The sequence below is a fragment of the Ahaetulla prasina genome, chromosome 4 (genome assembly GCF_028640845.1).
Source record: "Ahaetulla prasina isolate Xishuangbanna chromosome 4, ASM2864084v1, whole genome shotgun sequence".
In the NCBI taxonomy this organism is placed as follows: domain Eukaryota; kingdom Metazoa; phylum Chordata; class Lepidosauria; order Squamata; family Colubridae; genus Ahaetulla; species Ahaetulla prasina.
The window spans coordinates 126,647,912-126,663,448 of record NC_080542.1 but is presented as its reverse complement, the minus strand read 5'-3'; the positions used below and the strand labels follow the sequence as shown (position 1 = coordinate 126,663,448).

At 35.5% G+C, this 15,537-nt stretch overlaps 1 protein-coding gene across 6 annotated transcripts in view; it reads left to right on the top strand.

Annotated features, from left to right (window-relative positions):
- The window catches only part of MPP7 (MAGUK p55 scaffold protein 7), a 98,912-nt gene extending 85,289 nt beyond the window's left edge, over positions 1 to 13,623 (top strand). For all 6 annotated transcript variants that reach the window (XM_058182210.1, XM_058182207.1, XM_058182209.1 and 3 more), the window contains 5 exons: positions 6,554 to 6,634; positions 9,384 to 9,477; positions 10,140 to 10,248; positions 11,052 to 11,195; positions 12,716 to 13,623. In XM_058182210.1, the coding sequence (XP_058038193.1) occupies positions 6,554 to 6,634; positions 9,384 to 9,477; positions 10,140 to 10,248; positions 11,052 to 11,195; positions 12,716 to 12,895 (608 nt within the window). In that variant the 3' untranslated portion in view covers positions 12,896 to 13,623. The remainder of the gene's footprint in view (positions 1 to 6,553; positions 6,635 to 9,383; positions 9,478 to 10,139; positions 10,249 to 11,051; positions 11,196 to 12,715) is intronic.
- The last annotated feature ends 1,914 nt before the right edge of the window (positions 13,624 to 15,537 follow it).

Sequence of the window (15,537 nt, the reverse complement as noted above, 5' to 3'; positions counted from 1 at the left end):
TAGAATGAGACTATTGCCTTATACACTGTAAGCCGCCCTGAGTCTTCGGAGAAGGGCGGGATATAAATGTAAATAAAAAAAAAAACCTTCTGAATTTCACCCCTGATCTGAATATTAGAATTTCCGCAGAAAGGGTGTTTCATACTTATAATTGCCAATATTTAAGGTCCTGCTCTATATTAAGGATTTCACTATTTGAAAATTAGCATTTCCAAGTTTTTCAGGAACATACAGCTTTTTCATTACAGCCTATATGTATAATTTACACAAAAGGAAGGGCTGGATTTCGCCTAAGACTTCAAATAATTTCAATACCCCCAAAGAATCTCTCTACTTTTCCTTTCCCGAGTTAAGTTACCTTGTTGTTATATGCTTACTTATTGTTGGTCAGCTTCATTCTTCCTAGAGCAGACCAGTTCATAACTGTTCACCCCTTCACCAGTCTAGAGCGCCCATTTTTTTCTTGAACGCAATAGTACATGACATCATCATTCAGCCTTTCAGTTCACCATAAATACATCGCTTGCCCAGGTTTTGAAGTTCTATTTGAACTGCTTTTTTCCCCCATCATAAGCCTTATTATAAGCCCTTTCAGGCAAATGGTCTACAGCACTTCTTTCTATCCAGCTCCAATTAGCTACAGCACCTGGCTTATCTTCTTCTCTTTGGTTGGTTGGTTCTGTTCCCAAGCAGCCATTTTTTTTACTGAGCTGTTACTCTGCATGTTCTTCACTGGTCATCCATCACATCTCTCATTATTTTCATTATCATTTTGTGGTTGATGCAATGATAGCAAGTTAAAATGAACCTTCTATGTTTTTCCACTTCCTCTCCTTACATCTCCTATTTCACAGTGGGCAAATTTCTTTCAGTTTCTGACTCTGCTGGGTAAATAATTTCCTCCTTGTTTTTGCAGACTGTAAAGCTTCCTTTCTACCCAAGTCTGTTTAAGTTGCATTATTGCCATTTTAGAATAAAACTACAAAGGTACATTAAACTTGCTTCCATAAAGCTGAAACATCAGTTCTTCCATCCTAGACATTTATCTAGTCCCACAGTAGAACATAGAAGCAAAAAACACTCTCCTTGCCTGGAATATCGTTGTATTGGACAGCAATGATACATTAATGACTTGCATTTGTTTTATTGTAAGCTGGCTAGGGTCATGTAAAAATGAGATAGACCAAGATATAAAATAAGTGGATTGATGGAGGAAGTGATAGTGTGAAGTGATAGTGTTGAAGAAGAAAATGTGGGAAGGGGTATGAAGAGTCTGTGGATGCAAACCTTTGGGAAAACAAAGAAAAAACGTGTCATTTAATCAACTGGAAATATTCCCTAAAAGGAAAAGGCAGACATTAGAAGACCCATTCAAACATGGGCCTATCAAGACAAACTTGCCCTTTCTTTATAGTTGGGAAAGGCAAAAAGCCATTGCGCGATTGCTCAGGGCGGTCTGTGGTGCCCATAGTCTGACTACCAACCCATTGCAGTCCAGACTGGAATTTCAAGATGGTTTCAGGAACATCTAGTAACTTAAGCTGCAATATGTAATTGCTTCTACTATCTTAATTTGTTACTGTTCACTAAATGGGCGAATTGGCCATGTTATGTAGGATTCCAAACCTCTGCCCCCCAAAAAACTAAAATAAAAGTGGCATAGAATAGCTTTTGTAATAGCTTTTATAACTGTCATCGGTTACTCTTTCCTTAGAGCTTTAGGATGTCATGTTCATATTATTTCTGTGACTCGAGTAAACTGCTAGGACTTTAGTATGTGCCACCAGTAATGTTCTCTATTCTTGCATAATTTCTGAAGCTCAGGAATGGTACTTTATAATAAACAACACACCAAATTCTTATACTATGTTATATAAATATATGAATCTGAAGATCAGGGTTGTCAAACTGGCGGCCCACAGGCCAGATGCATCATGCGTAGGCCAGCTCTGCAGCGGTAAACATGTCACGATATGTCACGTGACACAATCAAGTTTGACCCCCGTGGTCTAGATACCAGGTCAATCTTTACTGTATTTTAAAATTACCCAAATTGCTCTGTCATAAGTAAGTGGGGATTGTTAGTTGCCTGTTTAGGTAGAGGCTGTGTCCTATTGTGCTTGCTATTGCTATATTCTCCTTATAATTAAAACCATTAACTAAATGGTTCAAAGTCAGCCGTTGGAATTAACTGAGCTATGTGTTCCAGAACATAGATACTTGAATTTAATCAGTTACAAAGTGAAGTATAGTTTAGAAACCCTTAGTGTTTTCACACTAATAACAGCACTGTTATTTAAGATACTTTCTTAATTTAATTCAAAATCCAACATTTTCAGTCTTGTAGTATTCGTTGTGTCACATTTTTGCTGGCCAGTGCTTCATTGATAGAATTTTTCCATTTAAAAATTGCAAACCAGAAGAACATGACCCTCTATCAGGGACTATTACAAACTGTAGTGTTGCTGTTTTTATAAAGCTGATTTCCAAGGGGACACTTAAAATCAGTTTTAAAAACAGCTTTTCCATTTTCTAATGCACAAATTCAGGCACCTACTCCTGTGAGCAAGAAATTGTGGGTTCTACACAGTAAGTAATAATATGGTTGAGTTGCTTTTACACCTATATCAACAGAACCCTGTGAAAAGGGTGATAAGTAGACTTTTTATAACAAATCACATATGCTAACTCTAAGAAATATCTAGAAATTTTATTTTATTTTGGAAATAATAAATCAAGTGAAGAAAGTGTGCTTTTACAGTAACAAAAGCAGTTCAAAAATTTATTGCAGTCCTCAGTCATTTTGATGGTTTTTTTCTCTTGGTATTAGAAACGGCATAAGTCTGGCCAAAATCATAAAAGTGTCTTAGGTAAAATGTGGAAAAACTGGCAATATTAATTGAAGCATAGTACAAATTATCAGATTTTTAAAAACTTTATGTGAGCTAGTAGTAGCATCCAATAATGGCGTGTGAAATAAATTTAATATTATTGTCAGAGAACAGAAGGTCAGATAATTATTTTTTTCATATAGTTAGTTGAGGCAAAAGTGGATTAAAATTTTTGTTGGAATCTGTTTAAAAATATTACCTAGCTGCTTTTAATTAAATTTAGTATCCTTACCGAGCATAACCTTTTTATAACATGATTTCAACTTCATTTGGCCCTGTTTATTTAATAAGAACATTGTAATTTTTAAAATACACCTGAGTAGCCTTACTAATATCACTGTTGGTCTGCAGAAACCATGTACTTGCTTTTTTGTCTACTTTCTGTTCGGAGTTACAACAGCATTGGAAAAAGTGACTTACAATCATTTTTCACATAACCACTGCAACATCTCCATGGTCATGTGACCAAAATTTGGATGCTTGGCAACTGGTTCAAATTAATGATGCTACAGAGTCATGTGTTCCCCTTTTGTGACCTTCTGACAAGCAAAGTCAAAGCCAGATTTCCCTTAACAACCATGTTACTAATTTAACAACTGCAGTGGTTCTCTTAACAAATGTGTCAAGAAAGGTTGTAAAATGGAGCAAAACTCAATAATTATCTTGCTTAGCAGCATAAATTTTGGGCTCAATTGTGGCTGTAAATTGAGGATTATCTGTATACTATTTTGTCTTGGTTCTTGAAAATCTTGCTAGTGCAGCCTTCTGTTTTGTTGGATTGCAAACCCTCCTCCACCTATTCTTCATTACTATGGGGATAGTAATAGCAGTGGAGAAAGGCCCTCCATGTCTTCTTCTCTGTTTTTATTTCCTTTTAGAGGTGTGTTTCAATCTATTGAGGTGGAGTGGGATGAAAAAAGGTACATTCTTCTTTCTGTTTTATCATTCTTCCAATACATAATTCAGCTTTTAAAGTACTGGTGTGTGGAATGTAGATGGTTTTGAATTTGAAATGCCCTGTTGCTGCATATGAAATAGACTGTTTCAGAAGTATTTTTGGCTTGAAACTCTGAAACATAAGGATGTTTAAGAGTTTTAAAACAGTTGAAACAGCCTCTTTTGCACTTAAAATATTTGTGTCATCCTCGGAACAGTGCAACGTTGAAACACCACAAATACTTTTTATCCCATTCCATTCCATGCCAGGCTGTTTGTTTTTTGTTTGCTTGCTTGCTTAGTTGCTTTGGCTGATGACCCTGACATAGGCTTTAGTCGTGTCTGGCCGGTGATTTTATTATATTAGGAAGAAAACATCCTGATATATGGAGTAGTACAGGTCTAGGACCTCTTGCTGCAGCCAACTCCCCGTAGCCATCTCACCATGGCAACTTGCCACGGGACAACTCGCCCCAGCCAATTTGTCACAGGACAAATTCATCATGATAAGTGTTATCCACCACAAAACATTGTCCAGTTCCACAAAAATGAAAGCAATGTCAAAGAAACAGTGGCTGGTAATATTTATCACATTGAGTTATCCTGTGTGGAGTTGTCCCACAGCGAAATGACCACAGCGAGTTGTCCCTTGGCAAGTTGGCTGCGGCGAGATGGCTGTGGCAAGTCGGCTGCAATGAGTTGTCCCATTCTGGAATAGTACTGCAACTAATGAAATAGAATTGGCTCAGCTATTATCATTAGGTCATTTCTCATGATGTTCCAAATAAAACTTCCTTCCTGTTAGTTGAGTGTGCACACACACCCATATTCGAATTGTTTAGTTGTTTGCAGGTTTAGGGTTTGGGGTTTTTTGTTTGTTTGTTTGTTTGTTTGCTAGCTTGTGCACATACCATGCAAGCTACTTATTCCCAGTTAGAAATAAAATGCCAGATCCTTAAACAAAAAGCAAGTGGCGGTGACAGAAGGAATTTTCTCATGAGCAGAGGGATCTCTTCCATAGATACAACAATCTTTCTGCTTATATAATAAAAAGTTGGGATCCAAGCTAAAATGTTTATTGAATTCTATTTAGATATTTGCCCAACCCCCAAATAAAATAAACCCCCCAAAAAATTTTCCTGAGTGACTTTTGACAGTCAGCAAAACACTTAACACAATTATCAAATATGCACTGAATGTCCTAAAACTTTCTCAGCAAAATGGATATGTGGAAATCAAAAAGTTCTCCATTTCTGTGAAGAACTTCAGCAGCACATTTATAGTTGATTTTTTTTCTTATCTAAATATATTTTTATTTCATTCTTTAAATATCGCAGTAACCACTGAATGACCTGAAAAAATAGATAATTTCATTTAGTTTTTTGCTATCAGATAGAAAAGTAATAGTATGTGGCACCATTTTGCAGAAGCACATACAATAAAGACATAGCAATTTGACTTTTTGGGAAGAAAATTTAAAATTTTATAAAAATTTAAGAATTTAAGATAAATTTAAGAAGAATATTTGTCTTTATTTATATGTTTTATAAGCCATTCCTAAAGGATAATAGATCTCATCAATTTTTTAAATTTTATTGCTGTCAGGGGGTGTGCATTTCTCGATATTAGCAAAGTGCCCTGTAACAAACCACAGGTAAATTCATTGTAATTAATTCTTGGCTGATTAGTTTAATTGTATGAGGTATCTTCTGCTTGTGCTTTTAGCCTAATATTTGGTCATCAAGGAGAAGGGCAGCATCTTCCTAGAATCCAGGTACAAATAGACAGCAGGTGATTTTGGAGAAAAAAGGGGGAGTTGCACCTTTATACCTGTGGCTGGCTGGGGAATTCTGGGGGTTGAAATCTACCCATCTTCAAGTTGCCACGGTTGAGAAACACTGTTTTATACCACTGGAACTTTCTTCCAAATAGAAATGGGGAAAACACCATAGCAGGAGCTAAGAAAAGTTGGAGAGAGGGGAAAACCATGAAATACTAATTGTACCTTATATGTCAGTGTGCTTGAGGGCACCTTGAATAACTTATTGGGATTCATAGGGCTCTTCAGCTAGCTGTAGCTGAAATGTATCATCATCATCATTAGACTTTTATAATACATTTTAACTTGTCAGTATTCCTCAATAATGTGTTTCATGTATTGATCTTGCCTAAATTATAATTAATTGTTGCATAATTTGGAGTTTTGTTTGAAAGTGTATATCTTTCTGAACATTTTCATCTAAGCCCAACAAGTAGATGAACAAAATGCATTCCTGGATAGCACAGAACTTTTATTGAGGAAAACAAAAGGTTTCTAAAACAGCTTCAGATGTAATCATACATTGCTATTTTAAGTCAAAGTATGGTACATATTAAATATACTGAGAAAAAAGGAAGGATATAACATCATGAATTTTGAGATTAGTGCCAGCTTAATCTTCATATTCCATCAGCATTCTTTTTTAACATTAGCCAATTGATCATTCAAGGTGGTGTATCTTTGGCAGAATAAATGACAGGCTATTGATTTCAGAGATAGTGAAAAGCCAAAATTTGGGAAACCCATAGACTTTGGAAATCCTATCCGCCCTGTGAATACTGAAGACACTGGAGTTCTTCCAATAAAAAACTTTTGAGTAACATTTTGGATTTCTAAACACAGCTACTGTACTATGTTATAATATTAATAATCGGAACAATTAACTGGAACATATTTAAACTTTCAGGTCCTGTTGGTGTAGGACTCAATGAACTAAAACGGAAATTGTTAATCAGTGACACTCACCATTATGGTGTAACAGTTCCACGTAAGTGAAAAAGTCTGCTCTATAAATTCCTGATGTATGATTCAGCTTCCTTTTAATTAGTATAAATACAATCTGCTTGGAGTTGAATAGGGTAAGGATATCTGAATTAAGTTTTTTTAAAAAGTCTTTCACTTTATGAGAAACCTAAATAAATTGGCTCTATTTCTCTAATATTTATAGGGACACTGTGGCTAAGAAGCTGAGCTTGTCGATCGAAAGGTTGGCAGTTCAGCAGTTCAAATCCCTAGTGCTGGGTAATGGGGTGAGCTCCCATTACTTGTCCCAGCTTCTGCCAACCTAGCAGTTTGAAAGCACATAAAAAATGCAAGTAGAAAAATAGGGACCACCTTTGTTGGGAAGGTAACAGCGTTCCGTGTGCTTTTGGCATTTAGTCATTCCAGCCACATGACCATGGAGACGTCTTCAAACACTGCTGGCTCTTTAACTTTGAAACAGAGATGAACACCACCCCCTAGTGTCGGGAACAACTAGCACAAACGTGTGAGGGGAACATTTAGAATAGAATAGAATAGAATAGAATTTTATTGGCCAAGTGTGATTGGACACATAAGGAATTTGTCTTGGTGCATATGCTCTCAGTGTACATAAAAGAAAAGATACGTTCATCAAGGTACAACATTTACAACACAATTGATGATCAATATATCAATATAAATCATAAGGATTGCCAGCAACAAGTTATAGTCATACAGTCATAAGTGGAAAGATATTGGTGATGGGAACTATGAAACGATTAATAGTAGTGCAGATTCAGTAAATAGTCTGACAGTGTTGAGGGAATTATTTGTTTAGCAGAGTGATGGCCTTCGGGAAAAAACTGTTCTTGTGTCTAGTTGTTCTGGTGTGCAGTGCTCTATAGCGTCGTTTTGAGGGTAGGAGTTGAAACAGTTTATGTCCAGGATGCGAGGGATCTGCAAATATTTTCACGGCCCTCGATTCGTGCAGTATACAGGTCCTCAATGGAAGGCAAGTTGGTAGCAATTATTTTTTCTGCAGTTCTAATTATCCTCTGAAGTCTGTGTTTTTCTTGTTGGGTTGCAGAACCGAACCAGACAGTTATAGAGGTGCAAATGACAGACTCAATAATTCCTCTGTAGAATTGGATCAGCAGCTCCTTGGGCAGTTTGAGCTTACTGAGTTGGCGCAGAAAGAACATTCTTTGTTGTCCTTTTTTAATGATGTTTTTGATGTTAGCTGTCCATTTGAGATCTTGCGATATGATAGAACTCAGAAATTTGAAGGTTTCTACTGTTGATACTGTGTTGTCAAGTATTGTGAGAGGTGGAAGTATGGAAGGGTTTTTCCTAAAGTCTACCACCATTTCTACGGTTTTGAGTGTGTTCAGTTCCAGATTGTTTTGGTTGCACCACAAGGCTAGTCGTTCGACCTCTCGTCTATATGCGGATTCGTCATTGTCTCGAATGAGACCAATCACTGTTGTGTCATCTGCGAACTTCAGTAGCTTAACAAATGGATCATTGGAGATGCAGTCATTGGTATACAGAGAGAAGAGAAGTGGGAGAGCACACAGCCTTGGGGGCCCCTGTGCTAATTGTACAGGTATTTGATGTGATCTTGCTTAGCTTCACCTGCTGCTTCCTGTTTGTTAGGAAGCTTGTGATCCACTTACAAGTCTGTTCCGGTACCTGTAGCTGGTTTAGCTTAGTTAGAAGAATGTCTGGAATGATGGTATTGAATGCTGAACTAAAGTCTACAAAAAGGACCCTTGCATAGGTCTTTGGAGACTCAAGATGTTGTAGGATGTAGTGCAGAGCCATATTAACAGCATCATCTGTTGATCTATTTGCTCGGTATGCAAATTGCAAGGGGTCTAAGAGCGGATTCGTGATGGTTTTCAGGTAGGAAAGCACTAGCCTTTCAAAGGTTTTCATGACTACAGATGTTAGAGCAACTGGTCTGTAGTCATTCAGTTCCCTGATGGTGGGCTTCTTCGGCACTGGGATGATGGTAGAGCGTTTGAAGCAAGAAGGAACATAGCACATCTCTAGTGATTTATTGAAAATATGGGTGAAGATGGGGGTCAACTGGTCAGCACAGACTTTTAAGCAAGAAGGAGTTATCTTGTCTGGGCCTGGAGCTTTTCCTGGCTTTTGTCTGTGAAATAGGTCCTGCACTTCCTTTTCTGTGATCACTAGGGGTTGTGAACCCAATGAAATGGGGTCAGTTGTAGGAGGCTTGGCTGTTGTTGGTGTGTCTGAGATGGGGGTTGTGGAGATAGGTGGCTGTAGTTTCCTTTCAAACCTGCAGTAAAACTCATTCAGGTCATCTGTCAGTTGTTGATTACATTCAGCCTACCTTTACCTTCTCTAATATTGCATGGTGGAAATGGCAAAGAGCTTTTTTAAACATGGTGTTTGTCATGTGTCTTCTTGGTTTGCCAGTCTTCTACCAACTATAGTAATCACTAGAAAGGGGATTTGAATCAGAGTTACAGTAGACTGAGTAGTCGAACATAATGGGATTATTGCTTTGATATAGAAGGTGCATGACAGCAAAGAGAAGATATGTATCAACCAAAACCCATTCCAGATTAATATTTGAGAAGAGAGGATAGATTTCTTGTATTTAAATTTTCACACGAGTTTCTGAGAGTTGAATTCCATCTACTTGCATTTCAACAGTTGTTGGTAATTAAAACCAGTAGAATAGAACTGTTTGTTTTCATTTATTTTCAAAATGGTTTTTAATGCTCTTTCAATAAAACCAGACACAACAAGACCTCGAAGAAGCCAAGAAAGTGATGGTGTTGAATACACTTTTATTTCCAAGCACTTGTTCGAGACAGATGTACAGAATAACAAGTATGTGGGAAACACAAAATCCGTGTCTTATTTTTGTGTGTGTGTGCCATTTTGCATTGCTAATGTGAGAATGTTCCTTCATCTCAGTGTTCTGCCAAATGCCAGAGCTAATGATGAGAATTCTTGGATGCCAAAAGCATAGTTTAATTTCAATTTCTAGTACAAACCATATGTATTGCACCTCAGTGGACAACTTGAACACTGAACAAAATACACATTACATGCCATCATTTGAAATTAAATTTTGTCCAAAGACAAAGACAAGATGAATCTATCAGAAGTTTTGGTCTCTATTTAAAGAGTACTTTGAAAATAGAAAAGAATTAATCATATTTGTTTTGTGTCCAATATATATGTACTGTAAAGATATATATACTTATATATTAACTATATACTATATACTAATTGTTCTAGCATTGTTCAAGGTTTGGAAGCTGGAGAAATCAAGTTTTGAAATAATTTGAATTTGAAATAAGATATTTTGTAATAATTATGATTTTTCATCCAATTTTCAAACATCTGGATTTCTTTTAAAAATGTTGGTTGGCACTTGATTCCTTGGGTTATCTTTGACAATAGATAAGGTTATCAGATTACCTTTTAAAAAAAGATGTGGAAACATGATTTTTAACAGAAATATAAAATATTATTTTTTATTTCAGATTTATTGAATATGGGGAATATAAAAATAATTACTATGGTACCAGCATTGATTCAGTTAGAGCTGTTTTGGCAAAAAATAAAGTTTGTTTGTTAGATGTACAGCCTCATGTAAGTAAACAATAAGTATTTAATTTTCCTACTATTAAGGGGCTAAAGGCGTTGAGCTTGTCGATCAAAAGGTCGGCAGTTCAGCGGTTCGAATCCCTAGTGCCGCATAATGGGGTGAGCTCTCATGACTTGTCCCAGCTTCTGCCAACCTAGCAATTCAAAAGCACGTAAAAAATGCAAGTAGAAAAATAGGGACCACCTTTGGTGGGAAGGTAACAGCGTTCCGTGCGCCTTTGGGGTTGAATCATGCTGGCCACATGACCATGGAGACGTCTTCGGACAGCACTGGCTCTTTGGCTTTGAAACGGAGATGAGCACCACCTCCTAGAGTTGGGAATGGCTAGCACATATGTGCAAGGAGAACCTTTATCTTTACCTTAAGCTGATACGTTCTGCACTCTCTATTAACAATTCAAAGGGGAAATTACTATAGAGAATTATTAACTTCCTAGCAACTGTACTAGAACTGTTAGCAAAATGAAATGTGGAACTGAATATTCAAATACACTTTATTTAGCCTAAAATCTTGTTTAGAATTTACATCTCTTATTCACATTTCAATGTTAAAGATACTACAATACAGGACCAAAAATGGCTAGCATTTCAGCAAATTCTGCAAAGAATCATTTGCATGAAACATTGTATGTTATGCCGAACAATTAAAATGCTATATAATTTATATTTAACAACAGTATCTGTTATCAGAGAGGAATACCACATAGAAACTAAAGAAGACTTGTCTTGTTTCAGAGTAAATAAATTTTAAAATAAACATGTTCACCTTAATATTTTCAACCCTCCAGACAGTGAAGCATCTAAGGACTTTGGAATTCAAACCATTTGTGATATTTATAAAACCTCCATCAATTGAGCGTTTAAGAGAGACACGAAAAAATGCCAAAATAATTTCAAGCAAGGATGAAAAAGGTGCTGCCAAGCCTTTTCAAGTGAGTAAATTTTGCTTTCCTAGAAATTTGAAAATAAATCTCAATTTTTGTACCGTTAATATTTGGTTATTTAAAAATACAGAATTTAAGACAATTTTAGTCCATTTCAGCCATGACTGTCCCATATAAATTTACTTGTAAAACTGTTGCTATTGTTTTCCAAATTAAGTATATTCTTTTTTTTAAGATTTCTGTCTGAATTTTATATGGTTACATTCAGTTTTTCCAAAAACACTGACATAAACATACTGAATGAGCTGTAAAAAGAGACCTGGGAATTTAAAAAGAAGAATTCTTTGGATTCTTTTCAAAATTCTAAAAATAAATATAGTGTCTTACTGACTCTCTTCCTTACAACAGAACTAATTTTAGGTAATATGCATCTGAAGGCATCATTCATATAAACAATTTAAATACATTTTTCTAGTTCTGTTTCTGTTATAATTATCTATCAATGTCTGTTATTTATGAGAATAGGGTTTATTTGGAAGTTGGGCAGAATAAAGTTCAAAATAATTTGAGATAATAATTTTGTAATAATTACAATAATTTTGACAATTGTTAATTATAATTTTAATGAACTATTAAATAATGTTAAATTTCCATCTTAAAATCAAGTAGCAGTACTGAAAGATACAATGAGAAGGGCCATTGATTCGCCATCTCTGGCTACTGATATCTAATTACTGGGCTATTGGCAGCAGGAGCGGTTTCTGGGACATTGCCTTATACAGGTATTCCTCGACTTACAACAGTTCATTTAGTGAATGTTCAAAGTTATAGTGGCACTGAAAAAACTGACAGGACCGTTTTTCACTCTTAACCATTGCAGCATCCTCATACTCACATAATCAAAATTCAGATACTTGGTATCTGATCCATATTTATGACAGTTGCAGAGTCCCTTTTGTGACCATTTGACAAGCAAAGTCAATGGGGAAGCCTGATTGACCTAAAAACTGGGTAATTAATTTAACAATCGCAGTGACTCACTTAACAACTATGGCAAGAAAGGTTGTAAAATGGGGCAAAACTCACTTAACAAATGTCTCAGCAACAGAAATTTTGGGCTCAATTGTGGTCATAAGTCGAGAACTACCTGGTGGAGATTATAAGATACAAATTATAATTTCCTATAAATCTAACAGTACCCTGTTTCCCTTAAAATAAGATATCCCCTGATAATAAGCCTAATCGGGCTTTTGAGCGCATGCGCTAAAACAACACACACAACCCTCGAAAATAAGCACTCCCTGAAAATATTTAAACACATGCGCAGTTGGTCCCCGCCATTTCCTCTGGTTAGGGAGACACAGCTAGAAATCAGATAAGACAACAAGAGGAGCCCTGTGTTGCTCCACATGCCGCAAAATAATAAGACATCCATGAAAATAAGGCCAAAGACTTATTTCGGGGTTCAAAAAAAATAAAAAAATAAAAGACGGGTCTTATTTTTTGGGAAACACGGTACTGTAACTTGATTTGCTTTTATATTTGACTAATTGCTTCTCTTTATTTAGGAAGAAGATTTTCAAGAAATGATTAAATCTGCCCAGATCATGGAAAGTCAATACAACCATCTTTTTGACAAAGTTGTAGTGAATGATGATCTTACCACAGCATACAATGAATTGAAAACAATTTTTGACAAACTGGAGAGAGAAACATTTTGGGTCCCAGTCAGTTGGGTGCATTCCTAATGCTGCACAAACGTCTTCATGGTAGTTAGCTGGGTCTAAGTGGACATATTATTGCTGGGGCCTTTTTCTAGTTATGACATGTTAGATGAATATAGAAGGAGACAGTTGATCTTATTTTTAATGGGTTGATAATACAGTTTTCTAGGCAGCAGAACAAAGTGAAGCCTTATTTTTATTTAACTGTTTTTTTAATTCTTGGTTTTTTTTAAAAAAAGCATCCTCAACTACTATAATACCATCTTTCATAAATAATTTGCACTTTCCATGATATTTCCTTTAAGCTAAGATTTAATGGAAGATCTTAACATTCAAGATCTCTGTAGTACTATATCTGATTTTGGTTAGCACTTGAGAATATATTTTAACTGGAGCATTTATTTTTTAAGAATATAAGTGTTTGTTTAGTACTGATCTATAATGTAAAATGAAAATTGCTCCTTTATATTCATCTTGACATTGGGTAAATTTAAGTTACTTTGGTGCAAAAATTAACTATTGAAATTTCTTTTCAATAAGAAATATGTCATATTTTACATCTTAAGTATTTGTATATTGTCTTGTTGGATTTAAGATAATGGGATTTTCATTTAAATCAAACTTGAAATTGTTTGAATAATTCTTACATAAGAATAAAATGTGGTGGAGGATCATAGCCTTTGTAATTGAGTCAGTTGTATACATATATTTATATAAATACTTTATTAATTTAAATATATATCTTTCTAAAACTGCCTTTGAGAAGAACCAACCAACTGTGTTTCAGTGTGAAAAACCTGTAAATTATTCCCATTTTACACGTCATGGGTAATTAATATTTAAAACTTTATTCTCTCAAATGAAGAAAGAAACTTTAAAATTTTCTGTTGACACCAAATGAGTTACTGGATGAGGAGAAATATATGTTATGTGTTCGTGAATCTGTCTTACCAAGAGCATGTGATGATTATGTATCATAGCCTTAGCATGCAAAGAAGAAGCTCAGTTATTTTATGCTAACATATAAAGTGTTAGCGTCTTATATAAATGCAAAGGAATTTAGGAATGTATAGATATATATACATATTTATGACAAAAGATCTAAATAGATTTTTAAAATATTTCTTGATGCAATTTATTAAACAAATCCATTGGTCTTTGTGGTTTGAACACTGACTTGACAGTTCAACATTCCATGTAAATATTTTAGCTTAGGTAGAGAAAACTCACCAGGCCTTTGCCAAAGTAATATAAATAGACGGTTGTATTTATGTTTTCAAATTATATTGCACACAGGAAGTGCCAACAATTACAATGTAGTCTTGGAAATATACAGTAGTTTGACACATCTGTAACCTGGCACTGAATATATGCAATGTACTCTTCAGTGTCTCAGGCTTTCTCGTATTTGGTGAATTAAATATGATTGTTTTCAGTACCATTTCATTTGCATGAAAATATTGATCAGGATTAAAGGTAGTCCTTGACTTAAGACCAAAATTTGAAACAGAATTTTGGTCCCTTAGCAATGCAGTTTTTAAGAAAAGCATCACATAACCGGATATGATTATTATCGCCATTCTTACCTCTATTGTTAAGCAAATCATGTAGTTATTAAGTGAATTGGTAAATCTTGCTTCTCCAATCGATATTGCTTAATTAGAAGCCTTGAAGGTTCCAAAATAGAATCATGTGACCAGAAGAGACTGCAGCTGATTGCCTGACTAAGTGGCTCAGTGGCTAAGACATTGAGCTTGTCGATCAAAAAGGTCAGCAGTTCGGCGGTTCGAATCCCTAGTACAGGTCTCCTGCTTGAGCAGGGGGTTGGACTAGATTACCTCCCAGGTCCCTTCCAACTCTAGTCTATTACTATTACTAAATGCAAGCCAGTGGCTAAGGGGCCAAATTTCAATCACATAACTATGGCGGGTGTAACAGTTGCAACTTTGAAGACAAAGCAAACTAAATGACTTATGCTTTCTCTCACACCAATTTGCCTCACAGGGCGGTTTTTGGGAAAATAGGAAGAGGAAGGAGTAGTACATACATTTGCCACCTTCAATTATTTAAAAATAACAAAGGTGGGATATAGATAAAATAAATGAATTGTAAATCAGTTTTTCCAAGGCTGTTGTAACTTCAAGCTGTCATTAAACAAACATTTGTAGGTGGAGGACTACTTATCTTATTTCACTGAAATGTTCCATTTTAATTTACTTGATTACATCATTGTGGTTCTCCTAACGGTTATGTCCTAAGTGTCTTTGATTAGCAGTGGATACAATAATATCCAGAGTGCTGAAGTGCCTGGTATCTGCCAATGTCTACATTTTGTATATAAAATAATCCAAAGTGGTTCTTTAGAAACAGATTTTTCTCTAGCATGAAAGGCTATTCTTAAAATGTTTTTTTTGTTAAGAGTAAGTATTTGACCTATTCCTATAAAACATTGTCATAGCCCAGAGAATGAATCTCTAGACACATAATTCTAGACACATAAACTTTATCAACATTGTGTTCATATTAGTGATAATGAAAATTATTAATCTACACAAAGGGATTCCTTTGTTCTCTATTTTGTGGGGAAAATTAACATCTCAGTAGCTTGGATGGAGTTGCCCAAATTTGTTGGTGGCTTTGATGTTTATTTTAATGAGAAAGTAATT